At 41.2% G+C, this 25,380-nt stretch overlaps 1 protein-coding gene across 1 annotated transcript in view; it reads left to right on the plus strand.

Moving 5' to 3' along the window:
- Positions 1 to 25,380, plus strand: part of ITGA9 (integrin subunit alpha 9) — a 225,809-nt gene that overhangs the window by 98,662 nt on the left and 101,767 nt on the right. Inside the window, exon 16 of the mRNA XM_050915800.1 lies at positions 19,037 to 19,192. Coding sequence (XP_050771757.1) covers positions 19,037 to 19,192 — 156 coding nt within the window. The remainder of the gene's footprint in view (positions 1 to 19,036; positions 19,193 to 25,380) is intronic.

Below are 25,380 nucleotides of genomic sequence, written 5' to 3' on the forward strand. Positions count from 1 at the left end.
AGGCCAAGCACACTGTCCTAACTTGAGGCTGAAGCTGAGAGCCAAATACCCAGCACTGCTTCACTGGGTCTGACTGGGAAGTAGAGACAGCATACGGTGATGGGCATGAGCTTTATTGGGCCTCTGGTACATTTTTTTTAAGGGATCCATTTGTTTGATTTTTTTTGTTTGTTTTTTTTGTTTAAATCCTCATTGCACAACTAAGATTGTGAAGTGCCGGTAGTTGGGTTTTGAAGAGACTGAGGTTTTTAAACTGACTCCCAATAAGACTGGGAATTGACAGTGAGATTGATGAGAAGGAGTACACATCCAGCTTGGACTAAAAGGTGAATCTGGAGATACAAACCTGTCCTCCTCCACGGTGGCTTCACAATGTCGTGACTCCCAGTGCATGCTGTATTGCTCACAGCACGCAGACTGAATGTGAAGATGCCGGTTTCCTACAAGCGTTACTTGGTGAACGTACTCTTTCCAATTGTTTACAGCTTGGAAAGCCTACCAAAATGTTAATCTGAGCTTTTTTTGCCTGAGTTGGAGTCTTCAGCTGCTACCAGAGAAGGATGGTGGAGCAGATACACTTTATAACTACAACAAAAGCAGAACAAGGCAATCATCAAGAGTGCTGCTTCTTAGAAGCAGAATCCCATTTGTGTATCTTCTTTTTCCCCACATGCACTTATCCACAAGGTGGAGGTGAGGTGAAAGATTCAGGAAACCTATGGCTAGATAAAAAGGATTTGATTCATTATTCATGCAGCTGGAATTAGCTGGCATAATCTGTGTTCAATTTGCAGACCAGGTACCTGGGCTGTAGCCCTATTTCTGGCCTTGCACCATCACGTGCTGTGCTCTCCGTTATGCAGGACTGTGAACTAGATCATCAAAATGAACTGCCTCTGAAAAGACTTTTTAATGAGAAGGCAGCTGAGCCCACTCTAAAGTCTGGCTGTGCTAAGAGCCATGCCAGCGCAGCCAGGTAGAGCGGCCCTGCAGATGTAAGAGGTAGCCCGATTTTAGAGGCAGATGTTTTGTAGCAGGGAAATACAGCTGCCATGATCGGAGGAGTGCCACTGGTCTGCACGGTGCCCGGACGGTCTGCAGCAGGGTTCCATGCAGGGGACTCTGGGGCTGCTCTTCAAATTTGTTGAGAAAACTGTTTTTGCTTTTCGTGCTGGGTTTTTCACACGCACTGCCTCCACTCGTCCTCTCTCCAAAAACATTTGCTTCCTCCATTGCACTTTGTATTTGTTTGCTATCTGGCTAGACAGATATTTGTATTGTATTAATAGAAAGAGGTGGTTTTAGGAAAGCAAGGGTATACTTTACACTTACTTCAGTTCAGAGACTGGTGATCTAGTTTTAGATTGCTTTATGTCCTCCTTTGGGGGGGGGAAGAAGGCTGAATGTATGAATTTTCCAGCAAGCAGATGGGTAGAAAGTAAGGAGAGTTAAAAACAGCACCAGGAGTTTTTAAGAATAACTTCCAAAGTGAGAATGCATAGTGTTTCCCTTTTTTGGTTTATAAGATACGCAGTGTATGTCTGAGTGCTTTGTATATAAACGACTCCTGACAGCGTTGTTGTAAATGGTTGTGGAGGTGTTCTTCAGGCTGACCAAAGGCCAAGTGCTTTCATTAAGCAAGAAGTGCCACAGAAGTTTTATAAAGCAAAAATGGCATTTGTCTGCCTTTCCCACAGCTGTCTCCGTGCCTCTTTCCCTTCCATGGCACACCTTGTCAAGGCCTCCTGACACTCACTTCCCTTCGGTGAGGTTTGCAAGATCCGAGCTGATGAAAAAAGAATGGGTTGAGGAACTGTGGGATGGACTGGTCTAGCCCTCACTCTGCTCTTAAAAGTGTACATATGTTCTTACCCCCCAAGAGCATATGAGGGTAGGGATATCATTTTGCCTTCTTAAAATCTTTGGATATTGCAGCTGCATTTTATTCAAGTGGCAGTGATGGACATAAAGATGAGTCTCCATTACAGGTCTAGGTTATACACGAACCTGAGCAGTGTAGTCCGAGGGTCTGGTAACGGGCTCACAGCAGGCGGCAGCGGCAGCAGTGGGAGGGAAGCACCATAAACCGCTGGAAGGACAGAAGTTTACTTTAAGAACAGGCTGAAGGAGCTTGGAGGCAAGCAGTGCTGTAGAGAGGAGCTTGAAAATGGTTTCTTGCTGCATGTTCCTGCCATATTCAGAGAAGTGGGACTTTGTGTGTACTCTTCATGTGAAAACAGGAGTTCCTGACTGCACCTTCAGTGTCACAGACATGGAATGGATAGTTTGTTTTTAAGAGTATTAGTTAGAAATATGTCCAGTCTTCACTGTCACCGACTAAGGTATTCTCCCTTCCCATCCCATCCTTTTCAAATGGTCTGTATTTTTAGGTTTTCATGTGTTTGGGGGTCTGTTTGTTAATGTACCATTTACTCTCTGTAGAGATTGCCCAAATCAATTCCTAAGTAATGCCTTACATTCAGACCATATGTTATGTCTGTCTTGATAGAAAGCCAATTTTAATTGTATGTGGGATTTGTGTGTGTGTGTGTTTAAGAAGCAGTTTTAAAGCAAGTCTAATGTGGCTAAGCTTGAAGTTTGAACGTGATTGATAATCAAGTAGAGGTCTTCCAGAAACTTTCAGGTGTCATGTTTTTGTAATAAATGGTTAGTACGTTACAGTACGGTGTAAAACACAGTGAAGAGAAGCAGAATATGTTACAGTTCTACTAAATGGAAGGAAAAACAGGGGCCTGTTTTGAACTGTTACACTTTTTGTAACTTGTTCTGTTGGCTCAAGGCTGGGTGGGAGCTCAGGATACTACCCAGGATTTTTCAGTGTGGAGAAATGATCAGACCAAGGGCAGATTTTGAAAAATACGGATGCGAACTGTATCTGCGTTCACGTAGGAACAAAATAATAGCTATATGCATGGTCAGTTGGAAGGGTAATAATTTGATTTACGTGTCAAGCTGCACACTTGTGTACTCAGAGGTCCAAAGAGAATGCAAATGGGCAGGTGCCATTTAGGCAGGGATTTTCAGAGAAAACTGATTTTGACTAGTGGTTCGGCTCAGCGTTTGAGTGTGACAGTACTGCTTTGAAGATTGTCATCCAAGACATCAATATGAGAACTCTGGGTTGCAGGAGTCGTTATTTGAGGAGTTTAGTAAATTTCTACCCATCAAGTTGGAAAGTATAAAGATGTTTTCTTTGACCAAGTGCTTTAAAAATAAGTATTAAAGGTGAAAGGGAGTAAAGGATGTGTAAAATACCACTTTCAAAGTGTGTAAGTTTTTGGTTGAGCATGTCACAAGTGTGTTTCAGGACTGCACAGTTGCAGTGGGACAGTGGTGTTCACCTGCACTTCACCTCTGAGGCAATGATTTCATCAATTAGGTGCGCAGGTTTTCACTTCTTTCTTTGCCTCTTTTCTGGTAGAAACGATTTCTGGACTTTTTGCATGGAGTAACCCAGATTTTGTTTGAAAAGGGCAATTTTCTCCTCTTCAGGTTTCCAGGGAAGGAGATTAACAAACCTTTGTAACTGTTATTCTGAATCCTAGGGTAGTTGTGGCCTCTCCTGGGTAGCCAATTTCATTTTAAATTCCATTTACATTAGCCAAAAAAGTAAACTGGCAAACCTTCAGTCTTTATATAATTTCAGCTTTGCAAAGCAGATAACATTATTGTGGTTTATGTAGTATACAGAGAATACCACAAATATCTCAATTATTATTTCCTAAAGCATTAAGGTTTAACAGCACTATGTGTATCTGTCTTGCCCAAGGATTTGAAGTTTTGGTAAAATGTTTCATCCATCTGCAACAAGCTAGGGAATTGCTGGCAGTCAACACTTGTTGCTTTAGGATCCTCAGGAGGATTTGTAATATATTTTTATGTTGTTTTGGGTTTTTTGTTTATTTTTTTAAGTGCCCTTTCCAAGGAAAAGATGTGGTTGTTAATTTGGTCAGCTCTAAAGGTAGACCTTTGAGATTATATGTGCTGCAGACCGGCAGTTAAAGGAGTGGAAAAGTCAATTGAGGCTATTTCTACATAACGGAAAGGGTTTTCCTCTCAGAGGCCTTGGAAAAACTTGCTGGAGGTGGATACCTACTACCGTAACATGATCTTTATTTTTCCCTTTTTGTTTGCTTTTTAAATGTCATATGCTGAGAGAAGCCTCTTCTTTACTGATGAGTAGTGGTAAAAACAGGTTTCTGTGGAAAGAGAATTCCACCCACCTTAAATAAAAAGAAAACCTAAAAATCGTTCCATATTTTTAACAAAATAGAGCTAAGTAAGCCTTTTCTTTTCATCCTGTCACTTGTGATGTCTTATTTTATTCTTCCTTGCCTGACTGAGGTCTTTTTAAAAGGAATCAGATCACCTGTGGGCGGCCGTAAATCATTTCTGCCATCTAGGTTTAAACACCTACTGTGTTGCATGGAGCTTTTTACAGGACATTTTTGCATTTGTAGTAAAAAGCTTTGTGTCTATTGAGCTGCACTATACCAGTAAGTCTAGGGTGTAGATTTGCCTTCATGCTGTTATTTGTGGGTGTTTTCATGATTTCAGATTATGGAGATTTCAAGCTGTCACACTTGAAGTCAGTCTGGATGGTGAGGAAGCTGAGAATAGTTTATCTTTACAGAGAAGAGGAAGAGGTGCAGTGTGTTTTTAGAGAGGTTTCTCAACTCGTGTCCCTTCCTATGTTGTTCTCTAAGATGATAAAACATTTCTGACCTATTGCCTGGCTACTCCATGGCATCCATAATGGGGCCATCAGTACTTGTGGTACAGCAGCTGTACTTTGTCCCCTCAGAATTTATGTGGGAGTCTTTTCCTCTGTGATTATAGTCTCTTCAGAATAAAGTTGTGATGCATTAATGAAATAAATCCTAGCAATAATATTGGTCTATCATTTGATGATGGTAATAAAACTGTTCATACACAAAGGCAAAAGTGCTTCATTAAATACTTATGCATTTTGTAAAGGAGGAGGAGAATGCACTCATATTTCATGAAGTTTATGCTGTGCTTTTAATGCATTTGTAAATATGGACAATGTCAAATACTGTTTACCAGAAATAAACACATTAAAATGGTCTGGAAACTTAAGAGTGCCAAAGACCAGCTGAAGAGCTCTCTGGCTCCATATTGTTAACTTTTCCTAATTCTTGCAATGCAAGGGAAATTCCAGCAAGCGTTAAGGGTTTTAAAGTGTCAATATACCAAAAAAGGGTAGGAAAGCTGATCTGAAGGGCTGTAGATTGACATCATCATACAAGCAATATAATGGAAATGCAAATATGTCATGTGATTGCTCAAGAAATTAAAGGAACAAATACAGTTTGATTTTAAAAAACCAAAACAAACAAACCTGAGTAATGAAACAATGAGTTTGCTCAGTGAAGGTAGCTGTGAAGATGTAATGGAGGTTTAGGGGCTTGCAATTTTACATAGCGTTTTAGGCATTATGATTAAAAAAAAAAAATTGTACAAAATCTGTATGTATAAAAGTTAATACTTGGACAGCAGACTGATCTGAAAAGGAGATGTCAGTGTAGGGTTACGAAGTGGGGTTACTTCTAGTGACATTCTTCAGGGATCAATAGAAAGCTTGAAATTAATATAGTCATTAAAGATCTGAAAATAAATACAAAATACTTCTACATTTTGCAGATAACACAAAAATAGTTGGTTAAAAGGGGAGGATAGGGATTTTTTTTTTTTTTTTTTTTTTTTTTTTTAAATAAAGTGCTTTGAATCAGCTACTAAGATGAGCCACTCAAGCAAAGTTTATTTTAATCCAGCTAAGTGTGAGGTCATACATCCAGGAATGAAGAATGCGGGTCCCACCTACAAAGGGGGAAGGGGCTTGCCTCCTGGAAAGCGGGGACCTTGAGAAGGATTTCAGGGTCATAGCAGACCAACAATTTAACATGACTTCCCAGCATGATGGTTGACAAAAAGGAGTAATGAGTTCTTTGGGTATACAAACAGAAAGAATGGTACCTTGGAGTGATTCTTCTTCTGTATAGATTGCTGCTTTGGCCAGGGCTAGAGTTGTGTGTTCACTGATGAGATGCTTTCTGTTTAGGTGATGTTTTAAACAACTATAAAACCTGTTCAAGTGTTCAAGGAAAGGCCTCACTTAGAAATCTGAACTAGTCACAGCATTTATTTTAATGAAGGCCAAGAGGCACCTAAGAAGGTATTTGTAATCTAGCAGAGAAAGGCGTGACAAAAACCTGTGACTGAAAGGTGATGCCACATGCATTTAAAGAAGCCAGACTCAGGACTTTTTAAGTTCAAGAGGGATTACTATAGGACCTAACTATATGCATTTCTGGAAAATATGCTGTAACTAAACAAATGATTTCATATAGTGGAAGGTTAACAAATGTAATGTCTGGGATATACAAGTAGGCAGACTAAATGATACAGTCTGTTACTGCCTCTTAGGATCATTTATTTTTACAAAAAGGAGAATTTCAAGGAGCATCATTAGTATCCCAGTGTTTCTTTCTAAGAGTTTCCTGTTGATAAAATAGGGACAAATTATAACAAAGCAGTATCAGTTTCTCTGTACTGGATTTTTGAAGCAGAACCAGAGCAGAGAGATAGGACAAAATCCCACAGCCAGTGGGATAAAAAAGAGCAGGATGTGGTTTGTGTCTGGTGATTGAAGATACAATTTCTGAACGAGTAATACAGAAGTTAAGATAAAGGTAAAAATATTACAACTTGCCAGTGGGTATGTATTTAATATGTTCTCAGCATAGTTCTGTGAATATAACATGCTGCTGGTAAATGTCCAAGTCTAGGCAAAGCCATTCAACATGAGTTGGTGCTTGAGCAGGCTGTGCTGGGAGTCTGATGCACGCTTCTCACCTGTGACTGTTTTGTGAAAGACTCTCTTTGTGTCTTGAATCTGACCACTGAAGCTTGCGACACAGCTGTTTTCCTTCTGTTTTGTTTAGCTATCACTAAGCATTTGGAGGTGACTGGTGGTGATTTTCAGGCTTTGGTGGGTGCTGCTTGTAGGGTCAGAGCTTTGCCATCCTGGCCTGTGGCTTTGGTTTCCTTTTCTTCTCCATCTCCCCTTTGCTTTGTCTTTCCCATGCTCTCAGTGCCATGCTTCTGATGCGCTTGCAGCTCTCTCCAAGTACTCCCTGGCCTCCGCAGTTGCTCCTTACACTGTCTGATGTTTTTCCTCCAATGCGCTTACTGTTCTCTGATCTGCACTTACTTCAGCGCTGCGTCCCAGCCAATTTGGAAATGAACAGACGCTGGAAAAATACGTTCCAAAAGTTCATGCAGTAAGAAAATTAAAGAAAGGCTTCACCCCTTAAAATGAAACAACCTCAGTTTTGACCTAGTTTCACAGCTAGGGTGAGCATATTTATTGCTGTTGGTGCTGTGCGCTGTAACAAAGCTGCTTCCAAGCCTGGTGCCGCCGAGTACGCAACCTTTGAAAGCTGAGTTACGCAAGGGCAGTGATGCCGTGCTACGTACGCCCAAATTGCCGGGCAGTGAAGAGCTTTTGTTCCCTTTGGAGCTGGAAACAAGGGTCGAAGTGGTACCTCTTTGGCTGGTGATGTTGAAAGCTGCCTCCTGGCAGGGGTCTGCCACGGTCAGTGTCAGAGGTGTTTATCGGCCCCACCATGCAACCGGTTCCAGTTGGCTTATGCCTGAGACCTGGAAAGATGCCTTTCTCCACAGTATTGGCTCTTGGTTTTTAATGGATTGCCATTTGCAGAGGAGGTAACTTTGTATCACAACCCTTTACAAAAAGTGTACAGTGTGCTCAGGGTACCACGCAAATGATGATGATAGGGAGGAAAGTAGTGGTTATTTCTGGGACACCCGAGGAGAGCAGCTGGGCAAAAAGAATTGCAGAAGAGATGAGTTTCCTGACAATGTTACATAGTGTTCAGTGTGCTGTCATATCTTGTTGAGATTAATGTGAAGTTACTTTCTACAGTGAAAAAGTAGAATTAGGAGATGAAACCACCGAGCCTCCAACAGTTTGAATGTTGCTGAAACATAGCACAAGCTATTTCTGCTCCTTGGGTGCTGGTGGCTATTACCTGCACACGCTTTCAGGTATACTGTGAGCTGTTCACAGATGAAGTGGTTGGGAAATCAAAATCGCTGTCTTTGGAATCGGAAGTGGTTTTCGTTGCCTGATAAGGACAACATTTCAGCCTCTCTCCATTGTGGCATTTGTGTAGTTTTGTATCTCAGCCTGATGTGCTGAACACAAAAAAAAAAAAAAAAATCAGCTCTCGGGGTGAGTCTGGTTGGCTTTGCCTCCATTAGGTAAGAGGAAGATGCTTCCGTTCAAAAGAATAGTCTGGACAGATCAAGATTATTTTACAGCTCTACAATACAAGATAATACCTAGTGCAGATAAACTTGTCTTTTTATGATTTTTTGTTATATTATGTCTTCCTAAAAACAGAATAAAAAAAAAAGCCAACCCCTAACCCCCCCTTCTTCTGATACTTTCTCCCTTATTACTCCTGCTGGTTATAATCTCTTTCAGACCTCTCCCCAAGGATTTGTGTATATTTAGCTGGCAGGGCCTGCAGCTGGGTAGGGGCTAACTCTGCCCTTTCCCAGCTTTGCTGGCATCTCTTCCCTTGCCCCAAATCACAGTGTATGCCAGTTATCTGTTTAGAGTCACTGCGTATTGTCTAGAGTATTCTTCTGCATAGGCCATAAATTTCTGTTGCCACCGAAGTGTTACATGTTGTGGAAGTGAGAGACGGGGCTTTGAGGAAGTGCTGCTGTTAGGGTGAGTACTCTTGTCTCAGTGGATAATGTATAAAATAATCACAAGTAATCAAATGCAGACTGCATACCTGTAAAGTGGCAATACCTGCACTTAATCATATTTGATTAAAACCTTATTACAGTAAATGCAGTATTGACGTTGTAAAGGGCTATTTTTTTCATTCACTATGAATGCACCTCTAGCTTCAGAGTAGACCTCTTGGCTTTGATCTGGGGAACTGTGTGGTTTGCACTTATTTGTGGAAACATTTGCCTTGTTTGTTTTTAAAGCCAGCGGAACTCGAAGGGAAAGTTTTGTTTTTCCTTGGTTCCCCTGAGAAATACTTGTTCATCCCGCTCCCGTCCACAGGTTTAAACAATCGCCCTTTGTCGTTGTACAATATCTTCCAGCCCAGCCATCTCTGAGAGCAGGGCAGCCGTATCCGCTGACGTGGTTGCTGAGCGGGAGGCTCTGCCTCTTCGTGAATGATCAATGAAACAAGGGGAAAAGCCTTATCCTTGCTGAAATGAATGGCGAGCTTTCCATTCAGTCATGATTTCAGATGTAAATGGACTAAAATGACTGTGAGGTTCCTGAAATATGTCCTGATTCCTTCCTCTTCTTCCTTTTGGTTTTGTGTTGGCTGTGAGCAGATGCTGGGAGCCTGAAGAGAGGAGGGTGTTAGCGAAGTGGTGTCTGGATGATCAGAGGAGAATGGGAGAAGAGGAGGAAAGTGGTGGGGAGGGAGATGACATGGAGGCAGGGTGTTACTGAGGTGGTCGTCAGCGTGCTGATAAGTAGGTATGTGAAGGATGGGAGACCTAGAGGCTAATGAAATGGCCTCGGAGTCATCCATAATGCTTGTGCTATGTAATGGATAAGTTTCCTTCAACTCTTCTCCTCAATGTTACTTGGTTAATAATATTATTTCCTATTAATTAGGTTGTTATGGAATAGTGAATGGGAATTTGTCATCCTTAGAGATTTCATTGTTCCCAGAACAATGTGGTTCCCTCACCCTCTTTAGATATCTCAGCTCACGTGCGTACAAAAGCCAAAGCACAGGGGAGTAAAGAGCTCAAACTGTGGGTCCTGCTTTCACAAGGTTTCTAGCAGGTACCTAGCATGTGAAATGTGAATTGATATTAAACATACAAGTAGATGTCACAGTGGAGCTCTGTTCACGTTTTTAAATTTGTGTGGCAAAGTAGACAATCATAACACTTTTTCCTTTTACCCGTATTGATTTTAAATCCTGCTCTCAAGAGGATTAGACTAATAAATACTACCTCCTCCATTTAACAGTGGAAGAATAGACTTGGGTCACGTTATTGCAGCACTCCTCCCAGGCCCCCATTGTGGAGCTATCCATTCTCCTGTGACTGAAAGAAGAATTTATATTTTTGTGTGTAAATACCTCCAGATTTCTTAAGTAAACTGTTCTCATCTCAATAGTATGTTAATGAAAGTATGTGAACACCATTTTTCTCATGCACTCAGCCTTTCTCTCTCAGATGCATGCATGCAGGCAGGCTGAGTAGTGTGTTGCTTTCTTTGCAAGACTTCCAAGGACCACTTCTATCAGCTCTACTCAACTGAATTAAAATACTGTCAGTAAAAGTGTCAGTGATAACCTTCTTTCATCTCTATCTATCCTCTTCTACTGAGGATGATTCTGCTTACTTTCAATCCTGACACAATGCTACTATTTTTTTTTCCTTTAGCTGTCTTTTGTAGGATACTGGGCTTAAGTAGAACATTTCTTTGTTCCATACATGTGTTTCCTATAAAGCTGTATTGATGAAATGCTTTTTGTCATAACGGCGTTGAAAGGATCATAACAGCGTATTGTCAGGCCTTCAATTCCAGTCACCTTAAAATGAAGTATCCATCAAAATATTTTTTCCACTGCTATTGTGATGTTTCGTAGCCATCCAGGCTTTCTGTCTTCTGCCCTGACTCTTCTAGCAGATATTCAGCCACCTTGACCATTTGAGATACCACGGTTAGAACTAAGGGGACATCTGCCAGTTGGTACAGATTGATGCTTTTCTCAAATAAATCCACTGCAAATCTAGGGAATGCAGCAGGATAATCTCATTCAGCCCATAGATGCTTGACCTACTGATAATAAGGTGACCTGCTAGATATGAGATAGACATACTTTATGACGGTGTGAGATAAAATGTACCCTAGGACCCAGATCCAAGAAGGAGTGTGGATCCTGTCTCAATTCACATAAACCTGTGTTAGATGCTTACCCCCTTGAGAAGTGACAGGCATCTCCAAATGGGAGCAGGCATTTAGTCAGCCACTTTGTGGGATGGCCAGTGGGAAACGCTGAGGAGAGGAGCGTGTCCTATATCTTAGCCGTCCCTGTGGCTCCCATGTCCTCTACAGAGATTTTGGGAGAAGCCTTTTGATTACTTTGCCGTCGCCTCTTGGGATGCGCTTGGAAAGGTGCTTCTGCCATTTTTTTTTTTCCAAAAGGAAGAAGAAAGTCTATCTGGAGAGCAAGGGAAAGAGGGAGGGATGGCTGCTCTCTCTTATAGAGCAGCTCAGGGGTTTACTCATGGCTGCATAGAAGCAGGCTGAGCTCAGGCAAAGACTGAGGGGCACAGTGCCTTGGAGCATCCCCCAACCAGCAGCTGCCAGCTGCAGGGCTGCACCACACTTCCAGTCTGAGCTGCCACATGCAGCAAAAGGGGTACAGGACCAGCAAGAAGGGCTCCTGACCACCCCCGTGGGCTGTGGTTTCGGGAAGAGGCTGGGAGGGTCAGTCCTCAACCCCAGTCCTTGGCTCTGAGGACACCTTGTGTGTGAGATTTTGCACTGGAAGTTTGTTGAATGAGACATACGCACAGCTGTTTTTATCCCTAGCTAGATGTATACAGGAAGAAAGTGAGAGAGTGAGCAAGCTAATACAGTATATGAACACTAAAGTTAACCGTGATGTTTTGACCAAACGTGGCTCCCCCAGGTCCATGGACGTGTCGAACTTTTAGCAGACCTGTTATCATATATGATGACCCAGGAGCCAAGGGTCTTAAACTCCTTCTCCTCTAACAGCTTCACACACAGAGACCCCTGTGTTTGGCTTCTGCATCAGGGTTGGAGGGAAATGCTGTATAAAGGGAAACAGGTAGTTGAATTAACTCATATTCTGGGCCCAATGTGTTTTAAGACACTATTAAAGGAAATCTCTTTAAAGCTTGGTTTTGATAAAATCTTGTATCAGCAGAATATGAAATGTGGTAACTCCAGTGGAAAAGACAAGTATATGATAGGGTTACATATGTGCAGGGAGAGTCTGGATTTAATTATTGTCTCTATTCTGCATATATAGATGCATGTCCTGCTGAAATAGATCATATTTTCAGAAGGAGAGTAAAATAAATAAATGTTTGAATTGTTACCCCTGTTCTTCCTTCTTGGGTTCTCTTTGCTCACCTAAGTTCAGATCTTCATTTCACAGATACCCATCAGCTCCCGGACTTTCTAATTGTTTGTGTTTCTGTATGGTTGGTATTGCAGGTATCCAGTCATATGTTACGGAAATTGGTTGTGTCTGGCCTGGTACCAGGAAAAAGCTGGGCATCTGAGCCCAGTAGGGCTGTTTTCTTCAGAGGGGAGTAACGTGATTTTAGATAGTTGAGGAATTTTCCTTATTTTTCATCTAAAAAACCCCAATGAAAGACTGAAAGTGAACTATAAGAGAGAGAAAGGGAGTGGGTGATAAAAACGTAACTGAAAACATTTGGTCCAATAAAAGACCCAACATTTAAATGTACAGGTAGGATGTGAAACTATATTGTCATAATGCATTTTAGTACCGAGCTGGAAAATCAAGGTCTGAGCTCACTAACACATAGTATCGTATTTGGGTGGCATGTAGTGACTTTTCTTACTGATTACCATGAAAGGATTATCAGTAAGATATTATTGTTAAGCCTTTGTAACCTTTGACATGGAATATTTACACTATTGATCGCAATCTCTCCCATGCCGACATCAGTAATACCTTTATCACTCCCCAGCTGATAGCAGGAAGCCAGATGCCCAGGGGTGGTGAGCACTTATTTAAACTCAGAGTGTGACTGTACCCAGCTGGGGTTTGGACTTGCAGGTCTTCTCTTGCTGTCTCAGGGTGTCCTCTCAATGCACACAAGCTCCTGGGCGCCTGGTGTTTATTTAACACCAGATTCCCCCAGGATTTGCTTTTTTCTCTCCCACAACATCTTTCTAGTTATCAGTGTTTGGGAAGAGGAGTTGCTGACCTGATGGAAACAGTTGTGTGCTGGAGTAACGCGTTTAGGAAGAGGACAAAAGAAGCACTCCCATCTTTCAAACACTAACCCTAAATAGCACTCGAGGGTGTGACACCCTGCAAATCCTTTGCTCTTTTTTTTCACCACTCCAAACTTTGGGATTCTTCAGAAGCCTTGTAATGTTTGAAGTTTAGAAACAAAGACTATTCGCCTACTTGTTGAATTGTAGCTGTCACAAGATCTTAAAAGAAAACAGAAGCATGTATTATTGAAACATAAGGCCTCTGATTGCCTTCATATGCTATTAATTTGACAAAAAATTCACCAATAATGTTGTAAATGAGCTTTTACCAACCAACTAAACTTCTAGTTCTGCCTCTTCTCTGGAAAAGAGTTTGCAGTTGGGTTTTTTTCCCCCTTTAACTACAGTAACATCTTAAAACAAAAAACAAACAAACATATATATATATATATATATAAACCAGCTTGTGTGTGGAATGGAAACTAGATCTTTTGTAGACTATTTTGGCATGACCATGTTTTGTCTGCGTTTGCAGTGGGGAGATACCAATGCTAAAATTGTGCCAATCTGAAATAAATTATGACAAGTCCTAGAATATCTTTATCAAAGTAAACGCAGGACAGAGGTGGTTATTCTTTTGCACAGGATTAGTAGAAGGTTGAAAGTATTAACTTGCACTGGGTATTGACACCAAGGGATCTAAACCTGGACTCAGTAAGTGTTGCAAGGAAGTTAAGTTGCTCCTTACTCATTTCCAGGTACAAGAATGACATGTACACATTCATTCGTCTGAAATGAATGGAAATCTGTCTTCCAGTTTAAAGCCAATTTGTCTAATTGATATTTTCATTGAATTGCTTGGCACTTAAGCTTTGTGTCCTGAAGGACTCACAGTTTAGAGAGGGAGGCTGAGATAATAGGAGAAGGTAATTCATTTTAAAGTCAAGCACTGTCTATTGATTCATAAGCCATGATGTATGTTTATTAAGACCTACAGCTGATACTTCATTTGATAAATTGTGGAAGTAGTGGCCTTTGGTTCTGAAGGCTGGTGGACATTTGAGTAATTTTTGATATCACTGAACAGGGAACTATTTATCTCTTGGCACTGAGTTGAGGACTTGTGTGGTAGCGACCTGTGAGCTGATTAAAATGTTATGCTGGATTAGCATTAGCACGATGGCTTTTATACATTTTACAGCATTAATACGTTATCTATTAAATCGGGATTGTCAAATTTATTTTGTGTGTTTTAAGGCTGTAAAAATTCCTATAGTCTTTTATTAGTGCTTGTTTAAAACTTGAAATAAATATGTTTAGATTAAAGTTTCAAGTCGAGTGTTTTAAAAGCCAAGTTCTTGAATTCATTCTTAGTCATCAAACTAAACAGAGCTTGATTCTCAGAAGTACTGAAAAGCTGTGCTGAATTCAGTAAAAGCGCTGGAAAATGTGCATGGGTTGATGTCCTCAGGATCAAGTCAGAGGGAGTAGAAAAAAGGCCCAACAGATCAGAGAACTTTCCCACAGAGAAAGAGGAGAGAAACTCCAGAAAGACATGAACAAGGATGAAAGCAAGGGGCAACCATAGAAGTCATCCTGATGGTTATGTGTATTTCCTCACTCGATGCTGTTGAAAATTATTTCATATTCATTGCTTTAAAGGACCACGTTTCATCCTTTATTCCTGCAGGACTCTTGCTGTAGATTGTGGGGATTATTTACATCTCAATTTATTTCTCAGCCCATTGGCTGTAATTAAAAATGGAATTTGGCACTCTCCAGAGCCCCTGCTGGAGACTTTCACCTTGTAGAAGAAAGGGGATTAGATGTGATGATTTATTGGGCTCCTGTACTGTCCTCTGAATGTACAGTGGCACTGAGCCGAAAGAAAGCTGAAATGATATCCAGTCCTCTCTGGCAACCACTCGCACCATCAGCAGAGTAAATCCTATCCCTTGACTAAAACTCTGTCTTGTTCCATCCAAATTTGTCCGAGTTTCTGATGTGTGGGGGTTCTTGGTAGCACAAAGTTAAGGTTGGAGAAGGCAGTGGCTGCCTGCCAAGGCAGTGTGCCTTTAGGATGTTGGAATCTGTGCCTGTGTTTGTGTTGTCACAATGTGCCTTAGGCTGTGCCTATGAAAAGTGCAGAAAATGATGTCTTACAGTCATCACTCTCCATCTGCAAGAGGGAATTGGAAATTATGTTCAGAATCACAGCTCCGACGTTTGATCATTGCTCTGTGATTACTTTTCAGATTTTTAGGACTTTTTGGTACTAAAGCCAAACAGAAATGCAGTCATAAATCTGGCAGAGGCTTTGCTTGCTTGCTTGCTTCTCCCCTACTAAGCCAGAAAACAAAAAGGAAGAAATATGTGGCCATGCCCAGCTTCTACCACAGCATTTAAAAAATGTGTATTTCTTTGAGGTGATTGTTCTGGGAGAGGAGATGGCATGCCTGCTCTTTGTTAGGGTGAGCTTTCAGGACCGTGGTGTCTTTTGAAACATCTCTAAGCGCCTTACTGCTTTCTTAGATGCTCTTAAGAGTGTGCTCTTTTTGGACTCTGAGTTCTTTGTCTTTGCTAGATACCAGTGAGGGATCATCCTGTAATACCCTTGATAAAAACCCAGCTTGTTCATACCAAAACACCTTTTTCTTCAACTCAGAGTGATGTCGTGCAGTGTGCCTCACAAGAAAAGACAAACGATCCCGACGAAAGGATACAGCTGGCTGGGGCTGTTTCCATTGCAGGAAGGGATACTGGCAGAAGGGTAATTTACTGGGACTGAAGTGTATTGATTTCTGCAAAATCCTTATTGCAAAAGTTTCTTATGTCCAGAATGAAATCCGGTCTGAAAGAGAGAGAAGGAAAAAAACCCACCACCCTAAAGAAGCTGCTTCTAAGAACAAGAAAACTACATAGGATAGCTGATGGCTTGTGGGAAACCCAGCTTCAGGTCCCCAGTGTAATTCAGGCACAGTGAAAACTTGCAGCAGTTTAGTGACGTCCAGTCTGTACAGACTGGATATTTATTGCTATTACTTACTGAACCCTTGTTACGCAGTTGTTTCTGTTGATAACGTGAACTCCTTGAATATTACACTTGTTTTAATGTCTTCCAGACGTTTTTTCCATTATTGAAAGCTGTGCTGTCTGTGTGCTATGATTTGCCAGGGATGTTTTTTCATGATGCGGAAATGTCTTTAACCTTTGACACTTCCTCAGCATCACAGCGTCATGGTGAAAAAAGGTGAATGCATGTAAAAGCTGCTTGTGGAAATTATTTCCCTTGGCAAATCCACTTCATTAGGGCCATGTAACTGATACAAAAAGCAACACATACAGTTTCCTTGACTTGAAGGATTTTTCAGTCTATCTCAAACCTGATTGTCGTTGCATCTTTTGACTTCCTTTTAGAAATCAGGAATACTTAAAAGCAATCTGTGGGCTGTGTCATCAGTAAATGATTCAACCACTGGAAACGGTACGTTTGGGTAGACCGAAAGAGAAAGAAACTGGGTGTATTTCCAACCTAAAATAGTACTTCCCCAGATTGCGTTTGGGCAAATATTCATTGCTCTCTTTACGTGCTCACGTCCCAGACAGTCTGTGGTGTACCTGTGAGGCAGAACTGTCTTTATTTCTTACTGAGGACAAATCCCACAGACTGTCACATTCGTGTTTGTAGGATTGTGAGCAGAAGGGACTGAACATGTGGCAATATTAATAACTGGGTAGCATTCATACTTTCATCCTTAATTAAAGACAAGTGGGTATGTGAAATATATTTCCCCAGGGCTGTGGTGAGGGAATATCCACACATGTAATTAATCTAGCTGCTGGAAGTCACAATTTCACCACTAAAATGAAGCAGAAAGACACACCAGCGAAGAATATGGGCACACTCCAATGTTCATTGAAGTCAATGGGAAACTTGTCTTTTGACTTCAAAGGGCATTGGACTGAACCCTGCAAGATCATATTAAAACACTTAGAAGTCATTAAGCACTTATTCTTGCCATACTGTAGTAATAGAGCTAGAAAAACTATAGGTGGATTTTAATTTAATCCACTCCCTACATTTTTAATTGTTCCATGTTACACAGTTGGTTGCATACAGTTGGATTAGGTGGCAATTTGCCTGATGATTTATTGTGTACTATTGCTGCACGGCATGCTCTTTTATAGTCTTGTTTCTCCGTATACATAGTCTTCTTGCATGCTTAAGTTAATACCCATGATTTTCTGTGAGAGCAAAGCTAGTAGCTTCTGTAAGTTGTAGTATTGTTATTTAGTAATCACAGTACGGTACAACTCCTGCCCCGAGGGTGGGACTGTGGAAGGGGCTGAAGGCGTTGGTGTCTTTTCTGCCAAGGGCGTTAGCAGTGCCCCAGAACATGCATGGTCCTTTTTACGGGATGGGGAAGAGGTCACGGAGCTGTCATCATCGTTGCTGCTATGTCCGCTGTTGATCGGTGTCCATTACCAAGAAAGCACAAACCGCTCCAAGCAATGCACGGTCTAAACTTTGGGCGGCTGCTGGGCACTGGCAGGCATTGGTAACGGGAGGGGATTCAGGGGCTGGCTGGAGGCTTCAAGGTGCAGCAGAGTAAAAGTCATCCAACCTAATCTCTGCTATTATTCACCCAGCTAACCGATGATTTGGGAATTTGGTTAGCCACTAATCTTCGTCTGACTTCAGAGATCTGTGGCCAGTCGACATGTTAGAGAGACCAAATGGTTGCCTTGAAACAGATCAAACAGGGTGGTCAGAAAGCCGGTTGATGCGCAGGTTTCCCACATCTGGAAGATGCAATTTAAATTGCATTGCATGTGAATTACTTGTTGTGGTTGGCAGGCTGTGTTCAGGGAAGCCCACTAACTGATGCAAGGTGAAGTTGAGAGCTGGCCCATTTGAAGATCTGTTGTGCTTACTTATGGTATTTATTTATTGCCTCAATTTTGTCTGCACTGAATTCATGCTAAGTTTTTAAGTAGCTAAAATTTAAGAGGAATGGTTGCCTATGAAAAGGTAGAGCATTTGCCACTTCTGTTTTCTGGTAAATTGGATTTTGGAAGTCAGGACTGAACAGAGCGCAATGAGCATTTTGTCCTCGCACAGAAAACTGGATTTAGGCATCACATGGTGTGACAAACGGTATAAGTTTTGTGAGTTGGGCTCCAACAACAAGAAAAGGCAATCCTTTCGTCCCATCAGACGAATAATGTGGCACCATTTAATACATCTGGTATGAAGCCTAGAATATAGCAAATAAAGAAACTGAAAAATGTTCTTCCTTTGCATACTTTGCAACACTTTGCAGAAAGTGTTACTGTGCTGAGGGTGAGGGAAGCTGCGAGTTTTGCTTTCAGAACCGTGCTGGAAGATGGCTTTTCTTGCCCCTGTATGTCTGTAATCTTGTTTTGTAGCCACATTAGTATCTTTACCCATCCATTCATTTTGCTGATATTGCAAAACAACAAGGCAAGATGGAGTTTTCTTTTCTTTGAATAAGTGGAGCACACTGGAGGTGACCTCAGTCGAAGTCTAGCATTTAGAAACCCCAGAGATGAAGATGATTTGCTCTTTGCTTCCACGTTGTGCAGGACTAATGGAAACACTTCCTAATTTATTTTATTTTTTAAGAAAGTGTCTTGGTTTTATTGAAAGACACTTGATTTATAGGTGTGCCAAATATGCCACTGCTTCTGTGGAACCAGGAGTAGGTCCCAAAAGAATAACTAATTTTTTTGTGGACTTTTTTTTAATCTTCTGACTTGTTTTGGTATGATGTGCTTATTCCTGTTTGGCATGGAGAAAAATAAAGGAAGTAGAGAAGCCTGCTTCCTGTCTGTGGTGTTGAATATAAAAATCTGTTTTAATTGTATGTATAATTGTTGTATATAAAAATCTGCTTGCCTATATGCATAGGTGAAATATCTGTTTGTTTTCTTTTACAGAAAAGAGTCAAAGACGTCATATCTCCAATTGTATTTGAAGCTGCATACAGCCTTGGAGAACATGTGATAGAAAGAGGAAAAGAGGACAAGGAACTACCTGCTCTCAAGCCCATTCTCCGCTGGAAGAAAGGACAAAAGATAGCACAAAGGAATCAGGTCAGATTTGGACTATGTTGTTTCCTTAGAAGGCCTGTGGCTGAACTGATGGCAGAAGTGGCCGTAAAAGGGGATTGCCAAGCTCTGGGTCGTTTGCACACAGTAGACTTTTTGTACAATCCCTACTGTTGCTGACATCATTGCTTCTCCATGACGTAGTAAAGACTTGTGCTGACGAGGTTGGGCAGCACAAGGTGAGGTCACTTTCTTGTTTCAGGGTGTTTGTGCTGGGAAGAAGGAGACTGAATAAGGGAAGGGATGAGAAAGGTCCTGCCCCTTCTGGTTCTTCCCTTTCTGTAGGAGGTGGTTGTGAAAGGCTTGGCCCTGGCCTTCTTTGTAGGTTGAGCCTTTGTTAGTGCCAGAGGGACAGGGCTGGCTCCAGGAGGGGACACAGGGACTTGCCCCTCTGTATGAGGGGAGAACGGTGGACAGAATAAAGAAAAATTTGCCTGGCCCAGCTGCCCTCTTTTCTTGAGGGCTCCAATGTCCAGTCATGTAGCAAGGGAAACCCACCCCTGCTGTTATTGCAGGACATGCTGTGCTAAAATAGGATGGTTTTGTTTCAGAGGAAGTAAAGCGTAGATGCAGTCAGGTACTTATTAGGATCCTATTTTGCTCCACTGCAGTGCAGAAAACCCTTTTGTCTTTAATTTTGAAACATTTCTCATTTAGAGAGTAGAGATTCTTTTTTTTTTTCCTCTTTCTGCCAAATTGTTCCCTAAGGAATTGAAGTGTATGTGATGATCCCACCTGTCGTTTGTCTGTCTTGACCTCACTAGTATCTTTGGCAAATACTGGCCAATTTTGGCAGATTTTGACAGGAGTGATCAAGACAGTGCTTATGAAGGTATTAAACACCTTCAGGGTTCATGAAGCAGGCAGTCATGTTGAGGAGAGAGACACTGTTAGTGACCTTTTGAAAGACTCCAGTTTGAGCACCGTCCTTGTAGGTGCAGGACAGTCTGCAGAGGAAGGAGCCTGCAAGACAATTCAACTTCCCACTATGCCAGCACCAGAGCATCCAACCGTGAAGCTCGAGGCTCCACAGGGAAATCAGACTTCTTCTGTGGCTTGCAAAACTTCTTGTGTGTCAGAATTGCAGGATAATTTAGGCTGGAAGGGACCTTTGTAGATCCAGTTCCGTGCTCAAAATAGAGCCAACTTAAAAGTTAGATCAAGTTGCTCAGGGCTGCATCCAGTCAAGTTTATTTTCCAAAGTATGCTTACAGAGTTATAAGCTGGCATTGCTTGTGAATAGGAAACTTTTTTTAAAGCTGTGAAAAGTCTGTCTGGAGTCTGAGACTTTTAGCAGTGAATTGTTAGATCTGTTTTTTAACCCTGGGAAGTTCATGTCTATTAAGTGATGCTTGCATCATCATCTGTAACATTACTTTCTGATGCTGCTCATAAGGATATGTTATTGTGTTGAAATTGCAGGTCCCTGAATACTACTCAAAAAAAAGTAAATAAAAAGCTTAGAGATTTGCTTTGTCATATACCCAAGTGTTTTGAACAGTATTTGGCTATAATCCTTGTACTTAGAGACATGAGTATTTATTCAAGTATGCTTTATTTTTATAAATGTATGAATGAAAGATGCATCTAAGAATTACTTATTTTTATGAAGAAGGATTGTGTGGCTGTTAACGTATCTGAATGTTGTATTGTTGCAATGATATGATGGGAATTTATGGAGAACTTTGGAACTTGAGGAGTGTGCTGAAAATCTAAGCGTTACATGAACGAAACTGCTTGGATGCTTTACCACTGGGTTTAAACTCAAAAGGTCACATCTTGCCCTGCAGGCATAGTCTCGGATCAATATTAAAATACCTAAATGCTGACATTATAGAGCAGAAACAAAAATATGTTGGGAATTTCCCTGACTTGTTTTCTTGCGTAATTTGGATGAGAGGGAGCCAGTTTAACAATCCCTTTCCATTTGCTTTCCAGATGTTGTTCACTTAGCTTTGTAAGAAAAGGATTTTGACATGGGGTGTGCCTGCCAGTGTGCTTTCAGCTAAGGAAGTGGGAAGAGCTTCAGTGTTAGTGTGGCAGTCATGGTGACAAAGTAGCCTCGAGGCATGGCGGCGGGGTTCTCAAAGACCGATTTCATGGGAAAATCAGGGTGTAGTGTTCTCTTTCAGGATTCTTGTTATCTTATAAGCAGAAATTGTTTTAAAAGGCCAAGACAGATAGTAGGAACCAAAGTTTGTATAATAAAGCATTTACATTTTCAAAGAATGTAATGATTATGGAGGGACCTTACATTTTGGAAGTCCAATTCAAGACAGATTTAGTGGGCTCTGCTTTCAGAAGATACAGCAGGGGTGAGGGAGGTGGACAAGCTTAGTGTTAGTGCTAGTACTGAGGTCTTTAAATATTGCTAGCTGTGCATGGTTTTCAAAAGCTGTAGATCCTATTGATCCAGTAAGAAGTGGCATTTTGAAATCAGAAATGTTGCATCTGTTGCTTCGAGGCACCATTAAGATACTGTTAAGAGGCTGACACTTTTCTAAAAAGCTCAGGTGGCTGGTTTTTCTGAATGAATGCAGAAGCAGCTGGAAGTAGTGAATAGCTGAAGAAACGGGAGGGAGCCATGACTGGGCAGGAAAGAGCAAGACTTCTGTCTTTCGAGATCCTACTGCAGGTCTGCTAGACCTACTGGAAAAGCCACGCATCTTGCAAACATGTGGGCTTTATAGTCACCTAGATATGATTTTATTTAAACTAAAGTGATGTTAAAGCTGAAGTGATCACTTTCACTGGGATTTCAGTTTGTTTTTCATGAACCAGATGTTCCCTGCATGCATGCGTGACTTCGCAACAAGAGTGTACAGCCCTATGGCTCACAAACAAGGAGGTAGGAAGGCCATCAAGAGGCCTTTTGACATGAGAATTGAAGATTATATTGAGCATATGAAGTTCTTCATGGTGCTTTGCTCTAATGCATTAAGGAGTCAGCTTGGAAATAGTGTTCATGGACACCCACCACCAGAAGTGATATTTCCCCAATGACATAATCACAGAAAAGGATTTTGTTGGATATTCATCCTTTAAATCAGTATTACATTGTATGTGAGAGAACAGTCTGGTCTTGTACTAATCACTTAGACCAAAGCAGAGCTGTAGTAGTAAAGGAGTTCATGGATGTGGGATATTATTCAAAATGCTTTTATTTATTGGTCACCTTTATTTTAAAAGAATGCAGCTTTTACTGTAAGGCAATGCAAAATGCTTGTATTTAAAAATAAAACAAAACAAAAACAAACCTTGACTGTTCAGTGAAGGAGCCTGCTTCTATTCCTAAATGAACTGTGCTTGAAACAATCAAAATATGATAAATAATTTGAACGTCTGATTGATTTGAAGAAAAGGATCCTAACTGAAAATTCCTAATGAAAAAGCATGCAATTTTGGGACTTCATGTATTGGCCATTTTTTGTAAGCAAAGAGGCTCTGATACTTCAAAATGAAGTAATAATGTAATTAAACTGGCCTGAGGGACTATTTGGCCCAGGATACAGAAACAGTTCATTTCTCACAGACTTAATTGTTTTTTGGTTCTTGTATATGCTTATTAGAAACGATGGTTGCTATAGCTTGGTGTAATTTTTTGTGGTAGCAAAAGCAAATACTTAAGGGTTATGTGTACGTGTCTATTGATAGATGCCTCGGCAACATGTACAATTGTTGGGTGGAGACTGGTTCTGTGGAGAAGATTACAGCTTTCCAAGTTGTTAAGTGGCTAGCCAGCTCAGTTTTGCTCAAACAAAAAATCTTTGATGGGTTAAGATTGAGTGGGGGAAAAAAAGATTCTACTTTTTGAGTGTGTATTATGAACTTTAAAACTTCCCACCCTGAGGATGACTTTCCATTAGCTTCTTTGTTGCCTCCCAAATCCAGTTGCTACCTCCATCCACTGGAAAAAACTAATAAGTCTTCTTACTTCAGGGAAATTAATGTGTATTTAGAACTTGGTTTGGCTTCGTTCGTTGTAAGTGGTTTGTACTATAACATTTATTTTTGTATACCCACTGTATAAATACATGTCAACCAAGAAGGAGAAAGATCTCCTGCCAAATACAGTGAGGATTTGTTCCTAGTGGTATCCAGTAATGTATCTTAGAGTTCAAAATGTGGTATGCTAGAATTCTGCCTGTTCTAAATACTGTAATAAAATCACCTGCTGTTATGTGGATGGAGACACCATTTTGTTATAGGAAAATATTCTCAGTAGATTTAATTGCGTCAGTGTCTTCAGGACTTCGTGAACGGTCTGCCATAAAACTACTTCTAAGTTATAAGAAGAGACAGAAAATGTTTAGGACGTTCTGTTCCCAGCTGTACCACTGACTTGCAGTGAGAATTTGGGTACAGTGCTGCACCTCCGGCTGACTGCACATCTCTGGGATAAACTTCACCTTTTTAAAGCAGAGGACTATTTTAGAAATACTTGTGTTTGAAAAGCTGGTTAAGTATTTGCACATAAATTAGCTTAGTGGGCTGGTATGAGAAAGTATAGGAGGATTTTTATGGAGCTGAATTATGAACACCTTTAGTGATTTTTAGTTTGCTGCACAAATAATGCCATTCTCTATTTTAAAACATGCGCAAACACACCCAGTCTCATACTGAGGACAAAGCAATGACAGATCTGGACAGGCTAAAATGTAGTGTCCATACACACAGCATGGTCCAGGTTTGTCAGTGGTGCCTTCTCCAGAGCAGAGATCCCTGTGTGCCTGCTTGAGTCAGGTCATGTCTCTGCCAGGAAACTGAGCTGTGCACGGGGCACTTCTAGGCATCGGAGTGACATCTTTATCCTGGTAAGCTGCTGGAATGGCTCTTAGCACAGTTTTAGCCTGTGCCAACTACTGTAAACCATTCCCAGGCATGGGTCAGGAGTTAGGATGCTCCTGTCTTGGAGGCCAGGGCAGTTTAATTTACTGGTACGGCTGAAGCCTCAGTACCTTAGTATACCTGTCACTAGCTGGATAGGTGGAAAGTTTGAAGATTAATTGACTTATACCCAGGCACATAGGAAGTCTTTGGGAGACTGCAGGAGTCAGCCTAATTGCCATGTTCCAGATGAAACATCTTGCCACTAAACTCTTTCCTCCTTGGGCAGGGCAGACTCCCAAATTATCTTCCGCATTTATTCTTGCAGAGATCCACTGTGTGTGCCATCCTTCCTGCTTAATTGCCATTATTTTCCCTTTGATTGGAGTGGGATTGCTGAAAGTGATGATTTCCACTCTTCCCTCTGCCATCCCTTTGGTGGTGTCTGTCTTTTGCTCTAGACAAGTTTGGTCAGAGTCTGTGCTGAACTGGCAGGGACTGGGTGCTGTTCGTGCTGGGAAAACTGGAAGGGACCCACCCTGAGCATGTACTGGATTAGGCTGAGTATTACATTTGCCTGCCTTTTTTTTGTTGTTGTTGTTGAATGGCAATAGAGAGGGAAGATTTATAAGTCTGGAAGAGATTCAGAACTGAACAAGAACAGCAGGTGTCCAGATGTATTGTACCTCTGAAATGTTTATAATTAGCAAACTCGCTGAAGTAAGAATGAGTGGAAATCGGTGCCTCTCATGGTATGCATGTTTCTATATGCTCGTTCTTAAGCAATGACAGGCTTGGCCAGTAATTGTCCAACTTGTTCATATTCCTGTTTAACAGTAGAGGAAAAACAACATAACTGAGAATGTGTAAAACGGTTTAATCCCCAGGTTTAGATCTCATGGGCTTCCTAAAGAACAATAGCCAATATCATACACTAATATACACACACACACGCACACAGATACGTAGACCTTCATGTCTTGGCATATGTGCTAGGGGAGGGTCAGACTACAGGGTGATCCTGTCTTAGGTGGTAGGACGTGAATTATCTGATTTAGTTTACAGGTTCTTCAAATAAATGGGTAGAGAAAGGAGAGATGATCACGTACGTATTTGCAAGCTGAACCCTAACTTAAAATCCTACTGCATAATTTCTGCAGTTCAGCGTAACAGCATGCATTTCATTTCTAAACTACTCTGTGGATGGAGAATTGTAATTGTAAGAAAGGGGGAGTTCCTGCTTACGCGTGGAGCTATAAAAGAAAATTGTAATATTCTTAAAAAGCCACAGAGGCAGGTGACAGACTTCAGGAAGGCAGGCTCCATTAGCTCTGTTCATATCTTTT

The sequence above is a fragment of the Gymnogyps californianus genome, chromosome 2 (assembly GCF_018139145.2).
Source record: "Gymnogyps californianus isolate 813 chromosome 2, ASM1813914v2, whole genome shotgun sequence".
Classification (NCBI taxonomy): Eukaryota; Metazoa; Chordata; class Aves; order Accipitriformes; family Cathartidae; genus Gymnogyps; species Gymnogyps californianus.